At 54.2% G+C, this 22,444-nt stretch overlaps 1 protein-coding gene across 1 annotated transcript in view; it reads left to right on the top strand.

Annotated features, from left to right (window-relative positions):
- The window catches only part of LOC112395784 (receptor-type tyrosine-protein phosphatase N2-like), a 114,935-nt gene that overhangs the window by 62,941 nt on the left and 29,550 nt on the right, over positions 1-22,444 (top strand). The window contains exons 10-11 of the mRNA XM_024739186.1: positions 5,721-5,794; positions 11,788-11,865. Of these exons, the coding sequence (XP_024594954.1) occupies positions 5,721-5,794; positions 11,788-11,865 (152 nt within the window). The remainder of the gene's footprint in view (positions 1-5,720; positions 5,795-11,787; positions 11,866-22,444) is intronic.

Here is a 22,444-nt window from a genome sequence, read left to right as displayed (position 1 = left end):
TCCCCCTCCTTCCCCTCCCTCTCCCAGGTTCATGAGGGGCCACCTCACACCTATTGGCTAACTTTCTCATAGAAAGCTAACATTTTTTAGCTGGTAGGAACTTTCTGGTCATCTCGGTCAGCCTCCTCATTGAAGACGTGGGGAACTGGAAGACCTTAGACATGTGAAAAGGGCAGACAGGATGTTGTGAGAAAGCCAGGCCCAGACGGAGCCTCGACTCCGGGGGCGGGAGCGTCCAGGCCACAGAGCTGTGTCCTCACCATCTGGAGGCCGGGGTCCAGGACAAGGCTGGATATGATAAGGCTGGCCCCTCAGGGCTTCGAGGGGGTGTCTGTCCCAGGCCCTCTCCTCGGCCTTCGTGTCTACATGTCATCCTTCCTCTGCCTGTGTCTGATTCCAAACTCCCCCTTTTATAAGGACGCCAGGCACAGGCTGAGGCCCAGCCATATGACCGTGTTGTCACTCCATCCCCTCTGTACAGACCCATCTCCAAATAAGGCCACATCCCGAGGTCCTGGGGGCTAGTGCACCCACACATCGTTTTTTGGGGGGGACACAATTCAGCCTTCGACACCAGGCGCCCCTGGACGGCTCAGTGGTTGGCAGGGCGGTGCCAGGCCACTACCTGAAACTTTTGGGCCTGTTCTGCTCGGCACAGAGGCCGAGCCCAGAGGGGCCTTCTCCTTGCACATGCTGAGCAGCAAGGTTAGAACAGGGGGCTCCCGCTCTGCTCCAGCCCGTCACCCGCCTGTATGGCCACTCACCCGCCGAGCTGCGTGGCGATCCTAGTTGGGGATTGCTTTTTGAGAGATCCACAGAGATGCTGGCGAACGTAAGAAATGAGACACGAGATGAAGTCTTCAGACCACGTTTCAGGCCACGCGTGTGCCTCCGGGACCTGCTTCGGGCGTGTTTGGAGCCGGGAAGCCAGCCGTGAGCCTCTGGCTGTGGGCCGTCCCCTGCGGGGCAGCTTCCTGGGTAGGGATGGAACCAGCCTGCCTTCCTGCCGCCGGTGTGCCGGCAGGTGTGCTGACCCTGGGCCCCAGACGCCCCGGTCTGCCCGGCACTGAGCCACGGAGGCGCAGAGCACGAGTGTCTGCTTTCCTCCTTAAACGTTTGATGGTCCTGTGGTTTGAGGTGTGGGTTTCTTCACGGGAGCAGAGCCCTCGCTCACGGGCTTCCTGAGGAAGGGGCGCTGGTGGAAGAAGTGTGAGCTGAACTCCAAGGAGGACTCACCGCCCCAGAGCAAAAGTGCTTCGCGCTCACACCCTCATCCTCCAGCTCCCGGGTCTGTGGAGGAACGTGTCGTACACTTAGCTTCTCAGAGTCCTGCAACAGACATGATACAGACATTTATGGCTTTGCCTCAGCTGTGACAAGGCCAAGTCGATGAAGACGTTTCCAGGTGTCACTGGCTGGGAACGTGAGTCTGGCGTTAACAGCTGGTGGAGAAGTTCAGGTGATGTTTGCGGTTTGCTCACCCGTCAGGGGACCCAGGAAATTCAGGAAGGAAGTGGTGCTGCTGGTGCCATTTGTGAGCACAGCCCAGCGTGTGGGGTCTCCATGAAAGACTCAGAGCCCTCCAGGCAGAGTGCTGGCCCGTCACAGACGCACCGCATGCTTGCACCAGCCATGCCCTCCAAGTAGAGGAAATGCCATCAGCCAGTGTAATGGTTTCATCTCAATCTTAACAGAAAATTGAGACAGCTGCCGGGCCCCAGGGGAATACCGACAGACCTCGCGGATGAAGAAATCCCCATGGCAAGTGCCAGTGTCAACTCACGGCTTCTACAGATGCCTAACTCATGTTACCGCCAGCAGTATCAATGACTCCGTCTATTAGGGGAATGAAGACTGTTGACTCATACATGTATCGGTACACTCAACGTGAGGGACACGATCAGGGAGGCTAAGGAAACGCTATCCTTAAAGATCCGTGTTAGGAGATGATGTCACAGGCGGGGGAGGCCTCCACACACTCTCCTTGGGTGGGTTCTGGTCGAACGTGGGCACAGGCTACGCACGGCACGGGCTAGAAAGAAGCCTGAATGGTTAAGCCACGGTGTCCTCCAACGTCTCCCTCTCTCCAGGCTCCTTTGCCCTAGTCATAATCAAGAAGCAATTCTAGACCTTCCTCCTTCTGTTGGCATTTATGAAAACCATCCTTATTTATTGACAACTCGTCCTATACCACACAATGAGTTTTGCCGGTTCAGCTGACTTTTTGTCAGTTAGGTGTGTGTCCCTCTGTCATCTTTTGAACTTGTTCCTAAATCCCTTGCTCTCTGCCAGGCCTTACGTGAGCACTTTATAGAAGCCATTTATCACAACAAGCCTGTGAGTTAGATATCCTTATCCTACATTTTAGATGACAAATCAGACACTTTAAGATATTAAATCATTTACCCAAATATCACCAGGCTAGCAGGTGGCCAGGCTGGGTCAAGCCTGGACCCTTAGCTCTGTGGTCTTTGCCAAGTCAATTACTTGATGTTTTAGAGCCTCAGTTTCTTCAACCTAAATGGGAAAATGGACTCTATTCTGTCTATGGTACAGTGTTCCAGGAAGAAGGAGGATAATACACGTGAAACATTAGGACAGGTAGAACGCTACAGACATTCAAAGCACCGTTCTTAAACACGGGAACGGTACACAATTGTGTCCACAGAAAAGGAACAGGCACAGAGGGTTAATTCAGCAAGTTTCTTCTTAATAGGTGTTTTTCTCCTTCCCTCCTTGATAAAATTTACTACTGTGGATCTCATGAGAGGAAAATAACTGGGTGGTAGAGCCAGGTACAGCGGGAGACGCTACCTGAATTTCCTTGTTTCCTGGCGTCTGAGTGGTCTCACGAGATCTTGGAGGACACGCCCAGCTCTTCATTAAAATGTAAGCGCTGTAGTTGTAAAAATTCTTGCTCTGTGGTTATAACGGAGAAGACAAAGGAACGGTATTCGCGGATCCACAGAGGAGGGGTGGGGGTTATTTGCTCAGGAGCCCCGCCCTGGCTTCACCTCCACCCCGCTGTTGACCTTGAGTGAACCGGTAATCCCGCCAGGCAGCCTTGTCTGCCCCCTTGCATCACAAAGAATACAGCAGCCACCCTCAGAACAGGAACGTGAACCGCAGAATGGCTGAGACTTGCCCGGCTGAGTGAAATGTCCACTGGACCGTCCCTGCTACATCAGCCGACCCTCCGCCGGGCTCTGGCCCTTCTGGGATGGCCCCCGGTGTTTCAGAGGGAGGTTCAAGATGGTCCCACAGTAAAAAAAAAAAAAGTTCACTGTTAATTTTTTTTTTTTTTTTCAGTACGCAGGCCTCTCACTGTTGTGGCCTCTCCCATTGCGGAGCACAGGCTCCGGACACACAGGCTCAGCGGCCATGGCTCACGGGCCCAGCCGCTCCACGGCATGTGGGATCTTCCCGGACCGGGGCACGAACCCGTGTCCCCTGCATCGGCAGGCGGACTCTCAACCACTGCGGCACCGGGGAAGCCCCACTGTTAATTTTTAAATCAACACATTGCCGCAATATGAAATATGTGATGGGAAGGTAGAACTCTGAGCTTTGGAAGCCCTTGTCCCAGGCTCAGTGGCATCTTGGAAAGAGTGCCCTGCGGGGATGAAGGTGGCTGGACCGGTGCCCGCAGGGACGCAGGACGCTGGGAGCTGTCCTCACAGCAAGCTTAGGCTCCGTCTCTGCTCAAAACAGGTTTTCCCATTAACCATCGGGGTTCAAGCTCACCGAGACTCCCAAACTGAGGACACGTTTTCTTGATTTTCCGACTAGAAAATCCAGCTGGCCCTTGTTTACTGAGCCTGGTTGCTTGCAGGGCCCTGTGGAGATGAGAGGGACCCGGCAGCCCCCCAGTCCTGGGCCTGTTCAGTGCGACCAGGGGGCCACCCCGCCCTGGGTGTGATCGGCACCCTCTGAAGCTCCGGGCCCTTCTCCCTGGTTCCCTCCGTCGCGATGGCCAGCAGCCCTGCCCTGGGTAACGGGTTCTCAGACACTGGGAGCAGCCCAATTGCTGCTACTAGTAACGCCTGAAGTGGGCTTGTGGAGAATATTTGTAGTGAGGGGGGCTCCTGGGAGACCCTCGGGAACCCTTTGGAATCAGCTAGAAGCCCTGCTCTGTGTATCCAGGCTTCAGTGTGCGGGCAGAAGGCATGGTCCCCATTCAGAGAAGGGCCCGGCTTCCGAGTGGCTCGCACCGTCTCTGGCTTTGACGTGTCTGGACGCCCCCCCCCACACACACACACACACTGAGAAACTGGGCCTCTTGAACTCCATTTTGGGGTGAGTGTTTGTAGCGCTTTGGAATGTCAGAGTTGACCGACTTTTCTCGTGGGTTTTATTTCAACTTCCTGCCACAGCCAATTTTTAGTCTCTCAAGAACAGATCTGTGCAGGACCCCAAAGCCATTGAGTCCAGGGGACTTTTGAATCGGTCACACCTTAGCGGGGGGCTTTGGCAGCTGCCATTGTAAACACCTTCAGAACATTCCACAGCGTCTGGCCTGTGTCACCTGTGCTCAGGTAAACATGTCAGGCGTGAACCCCTTCCCCGTCTCTAGATGTTTCTTACCTGTCTTGTCTCTACTGGGAAAAAGCCAACGTTAATACCTCAATAAGACGGATAGGATGGCGTCCAGTCTCCAGTGGACGATACCTTCCAAGTTCAATCAGTTTAGGCCTCGCCAAGTTTCCCAAGCCCCAGAACTGTTTAAAACAAAAAATAAGTAAATAAGTAAAATCTCCCAGAGAAAGGAAAGAGACACAAACCACAGCAAAGCCCCCGTGCGTGCTCTCCTGACCCCACTGCCGAGCTGCTCCCAGGGCTGGGAGCAGGAAGTGGGGAGACGCGGCTGAAATGCCGGGAATCTGGACTTGGGGTAACACGCTCACCGCCGTGGAAACCCTGAGCTCCAGGGCTGCAGCCAGGCTTTCTCAACAGAAGCAGGTGGTGTGGGGGCCGCCGGAAGGCTCTCACTGCCGTACCAGATGATGGAGCTCGGCGCTTCCCATTTTCAAGTTTGCACCTTGCGGAGGAAGGGGAGGAAGGCGGGAGAAACGGGGACTCTCGGGGGTGCCCTGCTGGCCGTGAAAGCTCCTGAAAACGGGCAGAGAGCTGTCACTGACCGCAGGAGGGTGGTTACTCCAGAGCCAAAGTCAGGGGTGATTCACGTAGCAAACACATTAAGCTGTGACCGATCACATGTCCCTAATCCCCTCTGAGCGTCTGGTTTCAACACCCGTCAAATGGTTTTGCCCGTTTTCGGCGCGTTTCTGTGTCGGCGAGTCCCCAGTGAACACTGCTCCCCGCACCCTCTTCTCTCCTTGTAAAGCTACATTCTTGTAATCTCGAGTATTTTACCTTCTCTAGACGACAGAATTGTATATATTGAATGATGGTCTAATAGCTTCATATCCACGTTGATGTTTATTTTCTCTGTGTTACCAAATACGTGTTACTTAAAGGCAAACACTACATGAGCTACTGCCCAGGAGCACCCAGCCTTGGCGTTGGAACTTGACACAAGAAAAACACGAGGTTCCCTGCACACCCTGGCGCTCCACTTCGAGGGCTGAAGGACCCTCGGTTGGGGAGGGAGGGAGGGAGGAGGTGCGGTGACGGCCTTCAGCGGGACCTGGGGGCAGGGGGGCAGCGGTGGCCCTGGATGACGCCCTGCACGGGTTAACGCTCTGCTTTGGGGCTTGCAGACGACCACTCCCGGATCCGGCTGAAATCAGAGAACAGCCACGGCAGCTCTGACTACATCAACGCCAGCCCCATCGTGAGTACCGCCCGCCACGCACCAAGGCTCCCGGGGGGGCGGGGCGGGAGCGGGCCGGCCGGGCACTGGTTCCATAGCAGATAGCCGGTCTGTCTCCACCGGGTAACCAGCCTCCCCCAGGGACCAGGGCTGGCGCTCTGCCCCCCTGCCCACTGCTGATGGCTTGGTCCCCAGGCGGGGCTGAGTCCCAGGCAAAGGGAACGTGGTGTCGGGGTGCTGAGCCCGGTCACCCCAGGGGCCCAGCAACAGCGCCCTGACGAGTTACTGCTGGAACCCGTGGCTTTGGGGAAATTCGTAGCTGGTTGTGTAAAGGGCTCCTAGGCCTCCTTGTTCCCTGTTCGGGGGAAACAGGAAAACCCAGACCCAAACCTGGCACGTGTTGAAGTGATGGATGATGTGGAAGCAGGTCGGAAACTGCGGGCTGGTCTCCTCCGGTCTTTGCAGCGGGCGGGGTCTTCCCTTCGAGGGAGGGGGTGCGGCAGCGCCTGTCTGGGCAGCGGGTGTGATGGAGGACGGGGGCAGGTGAGACCTTCTGGCCGGCAGGTGTTCCCAGCCTCCGGAGAGCCCCTCACGGCCACAGCCTGCCGCACCCTCGCGGCTTCCCGCCCTGCACCCGGGGAGAGGCCGAAGGGGAAAGTCGGGGGCCGCCCAAGGGGAAGGAAGAGAGGCTGGTAGGGGGGTGAGTGTAGGTCAGCAGCTGGTGAGAGGAACCTGCCAGGGGTTCTCAGGGCACGTGGTGGGCGCACCTGGGCCCGCAGCAGAGAGGCAGGAGCAGGTGGGGCTGTGTCCCCCTTAAACCGTGGTTCTTGACGCTGGTCTCCGGGGAGCGTCAGGACAGCTCAGTAAGTTCTCACATTGGCTTCAGTCAAACACGGGCGTGTAGGACGCAGCACGTCCTGGGGGCTCCGGCCCTCTGAGGTTATGGGGGAGGGGGGAGGTGGTTATGGGGTCATCTCTGGATTCGTGAGAGCGCCCTGGGTGAACGACAGCCCCTGCCGTCCTCAGTGGTGACCTTGGGTGAGACAGTTCGTGGTCTGATCGCAAGCAGGACCGCTGATAGACCGCTGTCGTCGTGGTGGTTCCATTTATTTCAGTGCATCTGCTGTCTAAACCTTATTACTATGACTCCAGCGTGCCGTGGGTCAGCCCCATTTCCTGACACCTCACAACCACACAGCGAGGGCACAGTGTAACACGCTTGCGGTGCGAAAGGGATTCGGAGGGAAGCATCTTGTCTGCACCCGTCTGAGCTCAGGCCTTTGTTTCTGGGGTTATTTTTAAGGACTCACTCCTTTCCCTCCAGCAGAGTAGACCTCAAACGTTGGCTCCGTCTGTGTTCAGAGGCCTAACTGGAGCCGTTCAATCAGTCTTTCTAAATAAACACACTTGTTGAGTTTGGTATTTTTCCATCAATTCTAAAGTCAAAAAACCAAGCCAAAGCCCCATTGATTTACGCATCTTTCATCCGCTGAGGGTGGGCTTTGTAGCTTCCCGGACCTGGTCCCTACACAGGGGTCACGATGATGGTCTGTAGAAGGGAAAGAGCTGCCTTCTCCCCACTGGGCTCCTTCCCTGGGATGAACCACGTGACAGGGCCAGAATGAGCAGTACAATTCTTTTCGCGTCTCAGAGACGGGGGTTCAGTGTTGGGGGGTGCCCGACTCTCCCCCATTTTATGGGTTCCGGCTTCCAGACATTGGAGCTATTTCAGGCTAAAGTTAGGACTCAGTGAGGACAAGGGTGCTGGTGAGAAACTGCATCTCTCCCAGAAGCCGCCCACCAGCAGCCCCTACTCCTGTGCCTTCCCCGTCTCTCTCTTGTTGGTGGAAATTGAGAACAGCCTCTCAGGCTTAACGGGGCAGGGACCTGGGTCAGAAGGTGAGGCCAGGAGAGGCAAGTGATTTTTCGGTGTCTTTTATGTTCTCCTTTTATTTCATGCCACAGTTCTTTTTTGTGCAAATTTGGGTTGGAAGCGTGAACTAGAAGAAATCCTCGGTACCTCTTCCTGAAATGACTGAAGGTCTGATGTTAATGAGTTTCCTAGCAGAATTGAGTGAGGAGCTTACAATGAGAGCCCAAGAAGCCCGTGACCATGCAGAATAAAACTACAATAACTATGTCTGTCATATTTGTACTTACTCGTCATTAAATTTCAGGAAAGCCATCCAGTAGTAAATAATGTGCAACCTCTGCTCTGGAATGAGAGGTCGTGAAAGTAAACGGGAATTCTGCTTCCCCGCATGGGGTGTCTGCGGGAGAACTCCATCAGCCGCACTGGAGCTTGGTCACTGTCAGGCATGGACTAAGGGGTGGCGGGCGTTAACACAGCAGCACACGAGTCCCCTGGCCAGGGACAAGTCTGAACGTCCCAACAACACTTGAAAGTGAACTTACTCTTCATTTCTCTGTTTATTAAGGGGAGAAATGGTTTCATTTTTAAACTCAGAATGCGTTTAACAAATTTAAGTAGATACAAACTGACTCTTCAGAAAAGGATGACTGCTCAGATGCCCTGAACATCCTAAGGAATTGGCCGAATATGGGGGCCGATTCCTTGGTTTTCGGATTTACAAGCAAACATCTGTATGTGTATAATTCTGGTTTATAGCCAATACTTTTCTTAAGTAAATCTCAACTCATAAGAATATGAAAAAAAAAAGCCAGACTCTCTCCCACTGATTTTACTAATGCTACAATTTCCCAGCAAACTCTCACATTGACTTGGCGTCTGGGAAAGTGACTTGAAAACTCAGGCTTGATGTTCTCTTGTTTTTAAGAAAACATCTGTGAATTTTGCTTTACATGTTAGGAAAAGCAGGTGTAAGGTGGGCAGATAGGAATACTGGAAGATAACCTGCGTGTTCACCTTGAGTGAGATTGCAGGGTAGGAGACGTGATCCCCGTGACCCCCCTACCAGAGGCTGGCCCAGACCTTCCCTGAGACTTTGGGCCACCAGGTGGTCTGGGGGCAGTACCGGCCCTGCCCTCACCTGCGCACCAGCCGGCAGCGCCCCCTGCCTGTCACCCTTCAAGGCTTCAGAACACAGGCGCCCTGGTCTTAATATGCTGAAGGCTTAGTTTTTAGGATGAGTTTTGTTTGGAACACTGGGGAAATATCGCTACATTTTTTTAATGCAGATTAGAACTAGTTACTCATGGTCATTTATAACTGTCATTCCACAGCTTGAACCAAATCGCTAGGTTTTTTTTTAGCCGTGCATTTAGAAATTCCTAGGGATATACCTTGCGGGCACCCTAGTTCATGTGGTATCTTCATATAAGACTCAGTCAGCTACGTGACCAGTAGACTGATCACAAACTTCGGGGGTCTACTTTATCTGAAAAAAATCCCAGAGCTAAAGGGCCCGTAGAGACCAAGTCCTGCCTCCCCGCCCCCACCCCACCCATTTTACAGACACTAAGACTGAGGCCAGAGACCCTGACTTCGTTCACAGTGCTGGACCTTGTGTTTATAATCGCAACAGTCCTACAGATAAAAAGTACACTACAGAGAAATGGGAAACAACAAGGAAGAACGGGGGAAGATTCAGCTCAGATGTCAGCAGAAGCCAATGCTCATCCCCACCAGGAGCTTGGAGGTGGAGGCATCGTCACCCACCACGCTGGGCTGGCAGCCAGAGCTCCTGATGGAGAAGTCGTGTCCGTAGAAACTGATGCGATTTCCTCTAGTTACGCTTATCCCGCCTTGGAGATCCCAAGTGTAGTAAGACTTCAGTGCATTTAGTTAAATTTTTGCTTTACTTTCATTCATTCAAAGTTGCACAGAACTGGGCTGAGGCTCCCGTGGCTTTATCTTTGCTACACGCACAGAATACTTCTGCCCAGAATTATTTTCTGTCCAACGGGATGTGCACGGGATGAGGCGATGGTGGTGTGGTCATCTCATTCACTGTTCAACTGGTGGCACGTCACCGCTCTGTGATCGCCTACTGCCTTCCAAGAGGCAGCCACATGACGCAGCCAAGGGGGAGGGGAGTGATGGGCCACTGAGCGCCCCCCTCCCCCTTACCCCAGCCCCATGTCCTCCGGTCCCGGTCTCGGATTGAGCAGTGGATGGGGAAGATGGGAACACCATGACATCAGGACCTCCCACAACAGGGGGCCTTATCTACCCTCCCGAAACCCTGTTCCGATTTTTACTTTCAATCACACATTTCTCATTGTGAAAGCCACTAAATGTGCTAGGTTGAACGCACTAACGATTTTAAAATGTGTTGCGCTCTGAATTGCTTTGGGCAAAAAGGCACACTTGAAAAGGAGGTGGGGTTTTACTTTTCATGCAGGGAAGAGATAGGGGTCTCCGTAAGTAGCTGTCACCCCCAACAAATGCGTGTTTTACCTGTATTGTGTGCGTCGTGCATTTCCGGTTTCAAGTACGAATCTCACTAAATTAGATGCACGCTAAGCTTTTCTCCTGCCGCTCCACCCCCAGCTAGCGTCAGATGTTGTTCTGTTACAGTAACTTACACCTGTTCTTTTGTGCCCTTTCCCCCTTTCATGGTGCACATAATTATAAGGTGCGCTGGGGGCATCCTTTGACGCTGACAACCCTCGGCCCCGGAAGTGTGGACGGGCAGGCGCTGCGGGAGGATTCACTGGATTCGTGTTAAGGCGGACGCGCCTCACGCAGGCTCTTCTCACACCCAGACTCGGAGGGGCTTTCAGGGGACCCGGGGCTTACAGCTGACGTCCTCGCATGTCGCTGTCGAATCGTGTGGTCGCACCCTCTGTGTCTTTCCCTGCATTGGGAGATGTCTTCTTAACGAGTACCTTCAAGTGCGGAGCATCTTAAATTTAATCAAACGCTGGTGTCCGAAGCGTAGAAACTGGTGCTGGATGGGAAAGAACGAAGGATGCTGCACAGCCTGATGAGCCAGCAACCGCCTGCCGCCAAGGGGAGACCCGCCCACTCCCTTCTGGGGGAGGCCTCTGCGGGCCTCAAGGCGGGGACAGCAAGGGCGCCTTGGCCCTAACACCTCGCCCGGTCCTTTCCTGTCTTCTTAGGACGCCAGCGTGAGGGGAAAGAGCTCCGTCCGTCCGGTTTAATCCTGTCTGCTTCTCCAGGCTTCGTTCTCATGTTCTTTTTTTTCTGCTTAGTCAGTCTTTGAATTAGATGTTATAATGAAGGTCTTTTAAGCCAAACTTCCTCTCTCAAAGCCAGCAGGCTGCATTCGGACAGACCACCTAGCCAGGTAACCCACCACGGCATTCTCCTCTGCTTGTTTTCGGTCCCTGTCTGGCGAGGTGGAGAGAGAATAGGGAGTCAGCTGCTGGAAGGCTAGGCAGCGTGTGCCGCGCTGGCTCTCAGACCCCAGGAGGACTCTGGGCCCGAGCCCCTTTCGGGGTAAAGAGAAACAAGCCCCCACGGGAGGGGAGTGACTCGTCCTGGGAGGCATTGTTGCTGGATCCCTCCAGGCCCCCGGCAGCGCCCCCGCCCTCTGCCTAGCACAGTGCCCTCGGCGCTAACCTCGGCCGCGTTACCTCGAACCCTGCGCATGGCCAGTGGTGGCCGTGAAGCCTGCGCACACCGACCGAACTCCTCTGCAGTCACACGCGTCCGTGCACGGGTCACCATGTTAGTGGCCTGGGTACTGCCCCGGGTGCCCTCGCTTCGTCCCCACCACCCTGCCTAGCGCGGCCTGTGCGTGGGTTAACGCTCTGGTATCTGGTCTCTGGGTCACTGGCCTCCTTTCCTACCGACACTGCTCAGTTACCTCCATCCCGGGGTAAGGAAAACATTCAGCCCCAATCGCCAGGCTCCAGGTGCCGGGGAGCCCCAGGCCCCGCCCAAAGCGCAGGCGGGTTAGGGTCAGGAGGGGCCGTGGGGAGGAGCGGCGGCGTCTCCCGCTCCGCACACGTGTGGGTCGAGGGCTGGGACTGTCAGCACAGGACACGCCGCGCCCCTCCCCTCAGCCGGCCCTTCACTCCCTGGCTCTTCAGCTCATCTTTCTTCTGCGGTCTTGTCTCCGCAGATGGACCACGATCCCAGGAAGCCCGCGTACATCGCCACCCAAGGACCGCTGCCCGCGACCGTGGCCGACTTCTGGCAGGTGAATCTTTTTAAATGAAATTTTGTTCTGATTGATCATGAATAACGCCTTGGATTCAATTAAGCCAATTGAGATTTGTTTACAGGTGTTCATCAGATGTTCCTTGATTTCAGAATTTATATGAGCCCTTTCATATTTTTTATTATCAATCTTTTTTTCCAAAATTTGAGTGTCAAAACTTCCCTTTGAGAGATTTAATACTTTAAAGACTCTTACCTTTTTAGCCACTTTACTTTAGCTGCTTTATTTTATGAACTATAAAGAAATGAAATAATAAGTGTTTAAATTATTGTATTTTATTCAAATGCATCTCTTGTCTATAGTTTTAATTTTATGGCGGTAAAAGATGGTGCTCAGATTATAGTCTCTGTCTTTGTGGATACTCTGTAATGATGCATCTTACAGGTCAGGTTGGTCTCTTTCTTTTCACTCAGCAAAATCCTAAACACTCAGACCAGGCTCAGACATTGAGAACTCGTGTCCACATTGGCCAATAAAAGGGAAACCAGGAGGCCAGTGGGCTTCCCTCTCCCAGTCCCCTCTCTTTTCCCCCATTGTCCACAGCATGGCAGAGCTCCGTAGGAACAGCTCTTGGAAGGTGGCACCGTGGGGTGTGCGCATGAGGTCACGTCATTGCTCGGTGGCTATGACAACCCCCTCCTGTGTGTCGGGCACATCGGGTGTCCCCAGAACCGGTACAGAGGGCCCCCTGAGGACAAGTTGAGGAAGATGTGCCTTCTGGGTCCCGGAGCACAGGTGATGATGGGGCCGGAGCAGCTTGTGGTCCACAGAGCTGGGCTGTCTTGGTCCCGTGGCCATGCCGTCTCTAACCCGGTCGTTCATCCCGACAGAGGGACTAGCTGAAGTTAGCAAATTCCGTGTTCCCTGTTCCCTGTGGTCTGACAGTCACTTTCCCAACTTTCCAGTCAACCCTCTCCTGACTCTCCACCCCAAGGAGGGACAGTGTTCCTCTCCACCCTTGAGAACGGTCTCTGCAGGCTTTTCCAGAGAGTCAGGAAGGGATCCAGGATTTGCTGAGTGTCCCAGGGCTCATTGCCTTGTAAGCGTATCGATGCACAGGTGTCAACATCCCCAGTTCCCAGGCAAGACAAGCGAGCATCTGGGAGATTGCATAACTCACCCAGCGAGTAGGAAACCAAGACTGGACACGTCTCCGTGGCCCCGCTCTTTCATGGTGGCTTCACGCTATTAGAAAAAAAGACCGAGCTGAACCCTGTGGTCATGGCCTAGAGCCATCAGGCTGTGGCCTGAGGACAGTCTGAGGACAAGCTGGCCCCTCCACCCTTGAGGGCTGAGCCTCCTCCCCGTTACACCTAACCTGCCGAGGGGTCACGCAGCCCAGGCGGAGCTGCTCCAGGAGGGGAGCTTGGGGCCCGGGCCCGGGCCCGAGGGTCTTCCTCACGCCATGCGGAGCTGTGTTCCTGAGCCGTGAGCCCACTGGTCCTGGTTCTGCCCACAGAGCATCGCTGGAATTCCGTGGAGGCCCAGGGTCTGCTCAGCCACCTTCCCGGCCAACCCCAGGCTCCCCGTGCTCAGACAAGCAGAATAAAGAAAATCCCGAGTCGTGTGGCAGAATAAGGGACCCACAGAATCCCACTATCACCGCAGCTTCGACTGTGCTTTGACCCACCATCCCAAGGTGCACAGTTACAAGGGACGTGTAGTGCCCCCAAAGAGGGGAAGTTTCATTTTTATCGGTTTCAGGTCCCGGTTGTAACTTCATGCGTGAAAGCTTCTCTTGCCAACAGGATCACACGTGTCTGAGGGCGTAGAGATGCTCTCAGCATACTCATTGCTCACATCCGTGGACCACTTACCGCGTACCAGGCCCTGTGTCGAGGGTTTTACACGTTCTGTCCTATAATCTTGGCAGTCCGTGAGACTAGAGGCTCGTACTCTGCCCCAGCGCCCGTGGCTAGTACACAGGAACACTGGTATGTTTTTCTTTCTGCTTATTCCGAGTAGTTGCCATTGTTGGGGACAATTCATTTTGTCAGTATTTATAATCAGTGTTTGTCAGTATTTATACTGACAAATATTTGTCAGTATTTATACTAATAGGATTCTAGAGCATTTATGGAGGTCTGATATCAAGGAGCATACGTTCTCGAAATGGAAAGAAAATATCCCTAAATGACACAGCTGGAGAAAAGCGTTAAGGTGAGATGAAGTGCAAGATGCTTTGAGACGGGGTCAGCATTTATCAAACTGTCCAGGAAGCAATGGCATCCCTCAAGGTGGGAGCAGATACTCTGTGGCCAACAGGCTGGCCCTCCCGGGATGTCTGGGGCTCGTCAGCCCGTCACAGCCTGGGAGCCGTCCTGCAGCAGAAAGACCTGCCTCACTTTGTCTCCTCCACAGCCCTTGGGAGGGACGCCATGGTCTCCACACCGGCCTCGGGGCGTCCGGATGCAGGCAGAACGCAGTGAAGACGTGTTGGCCTTGGAATGGAGGCACTTCATCGCTTGTGATTTGCTTCCCAGCACAGTCACGTTGGTCGGGTTGGCCCTCTGAATCATATTCTAGAAGTGGGCATCTCGCAAGCATGGCTCTTTATTAATAACTCACCCAGGTCACAGGCTCGACATCCTCAAACATTCCAAGTCCAGCTGCCCCCTCCACCTCGGGCCCAGCAGAAAGCGCGAGGGGGAAACAGCACCGGCCTTGAAAACTCCTTGCAGAACTTCTCAAAAGCCACAGGGAGGTGCGAGCTCTTTTGAGAACAGAACCTGATTTGAAACGTAAGAAGTTTCCTGTGTCCAAGACAATAGGCTGAACGGAGACCTCTGAGTAAGGGTTCACGTCTCATCGCGTTGTCTGGATTCACGGCCTTTGATAAGTTTTGACCCAGGAGCTCAGCACCTGTTACAGAAAATATCGAAGCGTCTTCCTCTTATTGGAGCTCGTGGGTGCTGCTCTGAAACTCCTCCCAGGGCCAAGCTCACGGGGGCTTATTCTGTGTCTGTGATGAGCAAACCCCCATAGGAAAGGCCCCTGTGAGGTGGGTTCACGTGAACGGCGGTGTGCCCTTTCCCACGGCACAAAGGAGCCCAGGCTGGGAGCTGAAGACAGCAGCTTGTTCCTTCTCCTGTTTCCAAATACGGCCACGTTCACAGGTTCGTGGACGTGACTTTGGGGGACATTATTCCACCCAATACGATGGCAAAGAAGAAAACAGACACTAAGCCCCAAACGTGGCAGCATCGCAACAGGACGGGTGGCCGCAGCAGGAGGCCGCAGGGCAGGCAGGTGGGCGGAGGAGGGCCAGGGATACGCAGCGACGCCAAGGTCATCGGCAGCCTCGGGACCGAGGGGCAACATGCAGAGGAGGGATCGGGGAGACTCCGTCTGCACGCAGACACGGCACTTCTGGAGCATTCCATCGTAGGTGTGACTCAGCGGCAGCCCTTCCGCCCTGACTGCGGTCACCACGAGGCAGGGGCTCCTGCTCCAGCCGGGACCCTCACTCCTGACTCCCCACCCCAAGGGCTCTGCCGGGACACACAGCACTGTTCACCGTCCCGCGATTAGAATTCTTTCTCTGAATTCACATGACGTGTTCTAAGAATTCGATTCCAAACCAAATGCATGCCCGACCCACGACCTTCCTGTAGAAACATGTTCTGACCTGTGAGGACAGCCCCACGTGTCCCCGGGGCCTGAGGTGGCAGCTCCGGGAGAAGGCAGACCGACGTCCGGGTCCAAGTTCACGTGAGGAAAGAAGCAGGAGAGAGGGAGACAACAGCTATTGAGTGCTTACCGTGCGCTGGGTCCGGGGCAGACGCTCGGGGTGCGTGACCTCACCCGACGCCCCCGACAACCTGGGGTAAGGCTGTCGCGAGTGCGTGATCCCCCCAGACGGGGTCCCGCAGAGACAGGGGGCTGGTGGGGGCCTGGGGCTGGGGAGTGGTCGGGGAGTTGGTGTTTGGTGGGGCAGAGGCTCAGTTTGGGGGGATGAGAAAGTTCTGGGGACGGTGGTGGTGATGGTGGCACAAGGTGAACGTCCTGAAACACGCTTCTCACTGACCCACTGGCCTTAAAGCGAGGAGGGGGCGGCGACTGGGCAGGTGTGTCTCCTGCCCAGTGAAGAGGAGAGAAAGGCCATCCCGCCGTGGGGGCTGTCGGCTCTCGCGGGCCAGCCCCCTGCTGTGATGGAGGGGACATGGTGCCTCCCCTCCAGGCACAGAGGGTGTGAGCTACATCCCCCAGGTGTGCGTATGCATGTGCGTGCGTGTGTCCAAGGCTAGAACTGGGGGAAGGCTTCTCCAGGAGCTGAGGTTTCCCTGCAAGAAGGGGAGGCCTGCACACCCGCCAGGAGCCAGGCCCGCTGGGCTCACACACGAGCTCCAGGTGCCTCGGGAGCTTGGGGACAGCCTTCCCGGAGAACAGCGGCCTCTGGGCTGTGAGCAGGGTGGGAGGACGAGCCCCGGGCGCAGGCTGCCCGGCCCTGAGCTGTCCAGGCGGGCATCACCCATTGGTCCTGGAGCTGCCCCGGCCCCCGGCCCTACCGTCCCACCCCCGCGTTCCAAGGAGCCCCATCCACGTGGGCCGTGGGCTGTCTGCCGTCTCTCCTTCTGTATTTTCGGACAAAGCAGAAATTCAGGCAGCGCGGTGGCTGGTTCAGGTGCGTGAGGACTCCCTGCGGATGTGGACCCTACGGTCGGCGCGCGAGGTCCCCAGCCAGCCAGCGGTGGCTGAGCTCAGGGCCGGGGCCCCTCCAGGGCAGGGGCTGGTGGCCGTTCCCCGCTCACTGGGGGCTGGGTGAGGGGAGACGCTCTAGAATTTCCAGGCTGGCCCACCTTGCTCGACAGACTTTTTGGTAACTTTCAGACAGAATCAGAGGCTGGAGAGCTGGGCCACAGACTCCAGGGCAGAGGCCTGCTGAGGTCCGCAGCAATTCAGCTGGTGCCCAGCTAGTGTCGACATTATTATTATTAACATTTTACCAAGAAAGTAGTCCACCTGTTGATTTCTGTTTCCCACCTTCTGAAAGTATATTCTGCTATGAAGTCTTAACTGGGGAAGTGCACTTTTCCAAACGGATGGGCTGGATTTAAATAAAGTGTTTTTCGAGTTCGTGGCCCGGTCCGGGAAGATCCCACATGCCGCGGAGCGGCTGGGCCCGTGAGCCATGGCCACTGAGCCTGCGCGTCCAGAGCCTGTGCTCCACAACGGGAGAGGCCACAGCAGTGAGAGGCCTGCGTACTGCAAAAAAAAAAAAATAAAGTGTTTTTATTCCGTAGCACCCATCCGTCGTCGTTCTTAGGATGGTCAAGGAAAAACCCAAGCGAAGTACCATGGAAGACCGAAGGAACATAAAGATTTTTCCTCCAGGGACTTGCTGCGCAGGGGGGTGAAACAGAAATGCAGTAGAAAGGTCATGACGAATTACAGGGGTGAGCCGTGCGCCGGGGCCACGCGGGTCCAGCAGACACGGAGCCGGAAGGCGGCAGCCCCGTTTCCATAGCGCGCCCGGGCTCCCACCTCTGGGCAGGTCAGCTGACAGCCAGCGTCACCCAGGCCCCCAGGAGCCTAGCCCGGAACACCCAGAGGTGACCCTCGCTGGGCGCGCCCGTGCAGACACCCCAGTGCCCCCCAGTCGGCAGGACGCCTGGTCACGTCAGGGCTCGCGATGTCAGGGTGTTCTAAGAGGCGGGACCCAGAGTAGGAGGACGTCCTCCAGTCCCTGTCCCGCAGCTCATGCTGAGTCACTGCTGGATATTCATCCAGCACTAGCCCTGGGCAGTGAATGATGGGAAAGAGAAGGATTTGCAGATTTTACTGATTCTGGAGTGTTAAGAGATTGTGGTCAGAGAAATGTACTCAGGAGCCCTGTGAACTTTGACGTTAAAGCACATAACTTGATTAACTTAAAGGAGTGCAGGATTTGAGGACAGTGAATTTCTAGGAAAAACCTGATCTTTCATTTCCACGCGTTCACAAGTACTTTAACCACGTGCCCTAGATTTTCCAGGATATTTTGCTTCAAATATTTAGTCTGGTTGAATTCTCCGTACATGAATTCACAAACCTTTAAAGATAAGAGGAAACTTTTGTCAGATCATCTTGTGTAAACGTGGGTTTGGAGACCGTGCTCTGCGCGGGGCTGCGCGCAGTCGTGTATGGTGAGCCCGGCAGGGCGTCCTTGCACCAGGCACGTGGCAGAGCCTTAGCTCAGGCTCGGGTAAGAAACACAGCCTGAGTTTCCTCTTTAACTGATTTTTATGGACCTCAGCTGAAAACCCTTTGCTTTTCTGTGTAATACTGCTTCCTTAGTCTGTCTTTCCTTTCTTCTTTTTTCTTTCTTTCTTTGTTTTTTCTTCTTTCTTCTTTTTTCTCCTCCCTCCTTCTCTTGATTCACAAGTGGATCCGATGCATTTACATCAGGTCCTGATTTTGAAAAGAAAGATGGCAGCCTGAGTGGCACTTTCTTTACCTAAGAAGTCAACATGCACATTAAATTTGAAACACAAACGCAGGCCCGGGAGCTGTAAGTGATTCTAAGGGACAAGAGTCCGGGCCCAGGTGACTCCCCGTACAGTCAGATACCTGACATAAACACCTCCACAGCAACGGCACAAAGTTCGGATAAACAGGCGGCTTGGTGTGTGAGTGGCCTCGCCGTGGAAACGCTGAATGGCCACGCCAGCCACATCGCCTCTGCCTGACACACAAGCAGGCTGTTCCATCTTTGCTCGGTTCCAGTGAAATGCCAAGTATCCCTTATGGAGACGGTTCCTCCTTCCTGCTGGTGGGAAACGTCCAGAGGTGACTGCTGTAGTTTAGCCAGAGTCGAGACTGGCTTGGGCTCAGTTCCGATCTTAGTAGCTGGGAGATGCCTTCCTGCCTGCTCGGCCCTTCCTGGGTGTCAGCATTTAATATCGGCTTGCTACCATCACCTCAGGGTTTTATCTCCAAGGGAGGCCCACGCTGACAGCTTTGTTTACTGAGAAGCAAGCCAGGTGGGTGTGAGTCGCGCATGGAAGATGTGATCAAGATTTCATCACCTTCGTCCTCATTTAGCCAGGCCGCCGCCCCCGGCGTTCACAGTTTGACTCAGGGCCTGTGATTGTGTAGCCAAAGCAGACCAGAGTCTGGAAAGGCTTAATGGCGCGTTTCTTACGACCGTCCTCTGGACGGGACGAGAGCGGGGCTGGGGGTCTGCACTGCAGAAGTGCCATAGACACTGCTGTTTTTCTTCTTTAATAGACTTCAGAGCACATGGTTACAGCTGATTGACATAAAATGCAGGTGCTCTGAGGCCTCTTTGAGTCCTCATCGTTTTCGAATTTGTCAGCATCCTTATTGCCAGGCTTAAGCTGATCTCCGTTCAACCTTTGAAAAGAAGTTGGCAGCGGGAATGGGTCGTGTGGCGGGGTGGCGAGGATGCTCGGCCTGGTCTGGAGAAAAGCTGCCCCACTTCCTGCAGTGGCAGCTGCAATGGGCGTGCAGACAGCGCATGCGCTTCGAGAAAACCACTTTTCTGTGCACTGAGCGAGTCCTAGGAGCACTTCTGTCAGGCGAGCCTTTGATAGCGTTTTCTTTGAGTTCTCTTTTTACGGAACTGTTCAAATGATCTCTTTTTAAAATATGTATTGTTTTCAACTAAGCATCAGCTGTAATAAATCCCTGTGCCAGATGCCTTGGAGGTAGAAATGGCAACCAGACAAGGCTCTAGTCTTCAAGGAGATGACAATCTGGTAGTAGAAAGTCGTGCCAACACAGACGAGACCAGTACAAGTGGAAAGGGGCTCATCACAAGGGATCCAGGGAGAGGGAGGAGAAGCTTCCTGCTGGGAGAGACCAGAGAGCTTTGTAGAAGAAACCCTGGCCTTTTACCCATTCAGGTGGATTGTCTTGCCTTTAATCGGGTCTCAGCCGGGCTTTGAAAGAGTTTTGTTTGCTAAACACTTGGTGCTCCAGAAAGACTTGGAATGAAGAGACCCTGTAGTTTCTTTCCATCTGCTCTAATTAGCTTAATATAAGGAACTTGGAGCTGATGTCTTTCAACACCTGTGGATGATTTGGGGCTGGAGTAGAGGGCGGGTATCAGTGAGTATATGCCTTTCCTGGGGCTGCCGTAACAAATTTCCACAAACTGGGTGGCTTAGAACAGTGGAAGTGTATTCTCTCAGTTCTAGAGGCCAGAAGTCCAAAATCCAGGTACCGGCAGGGCTGCTCTCCCTCGGAAGCTCTGAGAGGAGGACCTTCCAGCTTTTAGGTGCCCCAAGTGTTCCTGGCAGTGTCTCCCCAGTCCCAGCCCGTGTTCACATGGTGTTTCCCTCCTCTTGTGTTGGATTAGGACCCACCCTGATGGAGTATAACCTCGTCTTTTTAATCCTATGACATATGCAGAGACCCTCTTTCCAAATAAGGCCGCGTTCATAGGTGCCAGGGGTTAAGACGTCAACATGTCTTTTCAGGGGTCAAGACGTCAACATGTCAAAGTTCAACCCCTGCGGGGTTGCAGAGAGCGATATGGTGTTTGTTTTTTAACCAACAATCTGTAACTTACTTACTCAGTTGGATCAAATTCCCTCTAGAGTATGTATTTCATGTCACTTGGGCCAACGGTCTGACTACGGCTGCGTGCTAACTTTTCCACTCGCCTGGGTCTGATGACCATGAACAGGTTCCCAGGCTCAGCTCCATCAGCTGCATTGTCATCATGTGTTCCTTCTCTGGGTGGCCTCTGAGTGCCACTCGGGGCTGGGAGCACAGGCATGGGTGGCAGGGTGTAGCTGGAGTGTTTTATGACAGCCCAGGACCTCGGAGATGGCTACCCCGACCCCTGTGACACCACCACCAGTGAAGAAGTCGGTGGGCATCGTCACCACCGGTGGTCCCGTCACGCCTGCCCCCAACCCCTGTGTGCGGGGTGATAACATGCCTTCCGGGTGGGCTTCCCTGGCCTGTGCTGGTGCGTTCTAGGAGAAGCTCATGAAAAGGGGGGCATTTCTGGTTCTTCTCCCAACATAGCACCAGGGACTTATCCTCGGGATCCCACATGTAAGGCCACGTTTAATCCACGCTGACAGCTTTCTTCTGACCCAGGGCTGACAGCACCTGCTTCCTGTTCGGGAAAAGGAACCCACTTTATGTCAGTAAAGGACTGTTACGGCCAGGACCTCTCTCCCCACCCCTGCTGTGGCCTCTGATGTCCTGACCCGTGCTAGGTGCCCAATGAACCGGGAGACGACCACGCATGCTGTGTTGTCTGACACTGAATCAAACGGAAAGTGCTAGGAAGTGCCACTTCTGGCATTCAGCCATCATCGCTCTTTAATTCAGCAAAGCGCTGGCTTCAGTGGACCACAGCAAGATCAGGTAGGGAATCCGGGTCGTTTTTTACTTCCTCGAAGAGAAAAATGTAGTAGGTTTCTCAAAGATTGGGCACAGAAATCGCGTCTTCCCCACGCCAGGCGTGACCCTGCAAAACCAAGCCAAGGAAGAGGGTGGGAGTGCAGTCTCCCGTTCAGAAGCTGAACCTGCTCAGCTGGGGTTTCCACCAGCTCCTGTATTCCCTCCGAAACCCGCCACAGCTTTCCCGGTGTGCTCGGGGGGCCAGCTGGCCAGGCAGCGTGGTGGGAGACCGGAAAAGGTGGCGAAGGTGGCTGTCGCCCCGCGCACAGGCTCCAGGCCACACGGGCAGGGCTGGTGCCCACGTGGGCTGAGATTGCTTTGATTTAGTCAGTTCCCCTGTCTGCTTTCACACAGTGACCTCAAAAGAAGTATTATCCCCAGGAGTGCCTTTGGGGTTGTTCGTTTAAATTATTTTATTTGGATTCACTCTTAACCAAACCTTCAGAGAGCCAGGCGGGTCCCCAGACGGAAGGACCTCGGTGGGGGAGGGCCTTCCTAACGCCACTCCTGGGGGCCACAAGCAGAGCCTCGACGATTAGTTTATGGCCTGGATCATTGCATTTTTATTACACTCATAAAATCTGTGTTTCTCCTATTTTCGTAATGGCTTCACTAGGCTTCTGCACCTTCTCAAGGCACATTAAACCGCTCTGTGTTAGGAGGACAGATCAGCGGGTAGGTCTGGAGGCCTGAGAAGCTTAGAGCGGGCGCTGGCTTTGAATTCTCATCTGTTGTTGGATTTGCACTAAAGGGAAGGAAAGCATGTGGGTTTGAGCGTAATTCACGTTTATGTGGGCTCTTTTGTAAACACTGCAGCAAGTCCCCTTGAATTCCACTATAGATGATACACAAAGAGGGGCCTTAAGAATATTGACTATTTCTATCCCTTACGTTTAACCCATAGAATCAGTGGTTTTAGCAAAGATGCTCCAAGCACGTAGGCTCGTGGCCACAAAGTTGTGAGTTTTGTCTGAAAAGAAGCCAAGCTCGAGAGCCTTTGTGTCTTTGCCACGTCTGGTGTTTAAACGTGGGTCCATTTGTTTCTCGTGTCTCGGAGCTGGTTTTGGTGTGGCTGTTACGGATGATTAAGTCAGGTTGGGGTACGCTTTCCTTTGGGCAGTATTGCTATATTTCAGTAAAAGGAAACGAAATGCCGGTGGGGACTCGTGGCTGTAACGCACTTGGGAAGAAATGC

This window comes from Neophocaena asiaeorientalis, unplaced genomic scaffold (assembly GCF_003031525.2).
Source record: "Neophocaena asiaeorientalis asiaeorientalis breed wild unplaced genomic scaffold, Neophocaena_asiaeorientalis_V1.1 scaffold145, whole genome shotgun sequence".
Taxonomy (NCBI): domain Eukaryota; kingdom Metazoa; phylum Chordata; class Mammalia; order Artiodactyla; family Phocoenidae; genus Neophocaena; species Neophocaena asiaeorientalis.
This window is presented reverse-complemented; position numbering and strand designations above follow the sequence as displayed.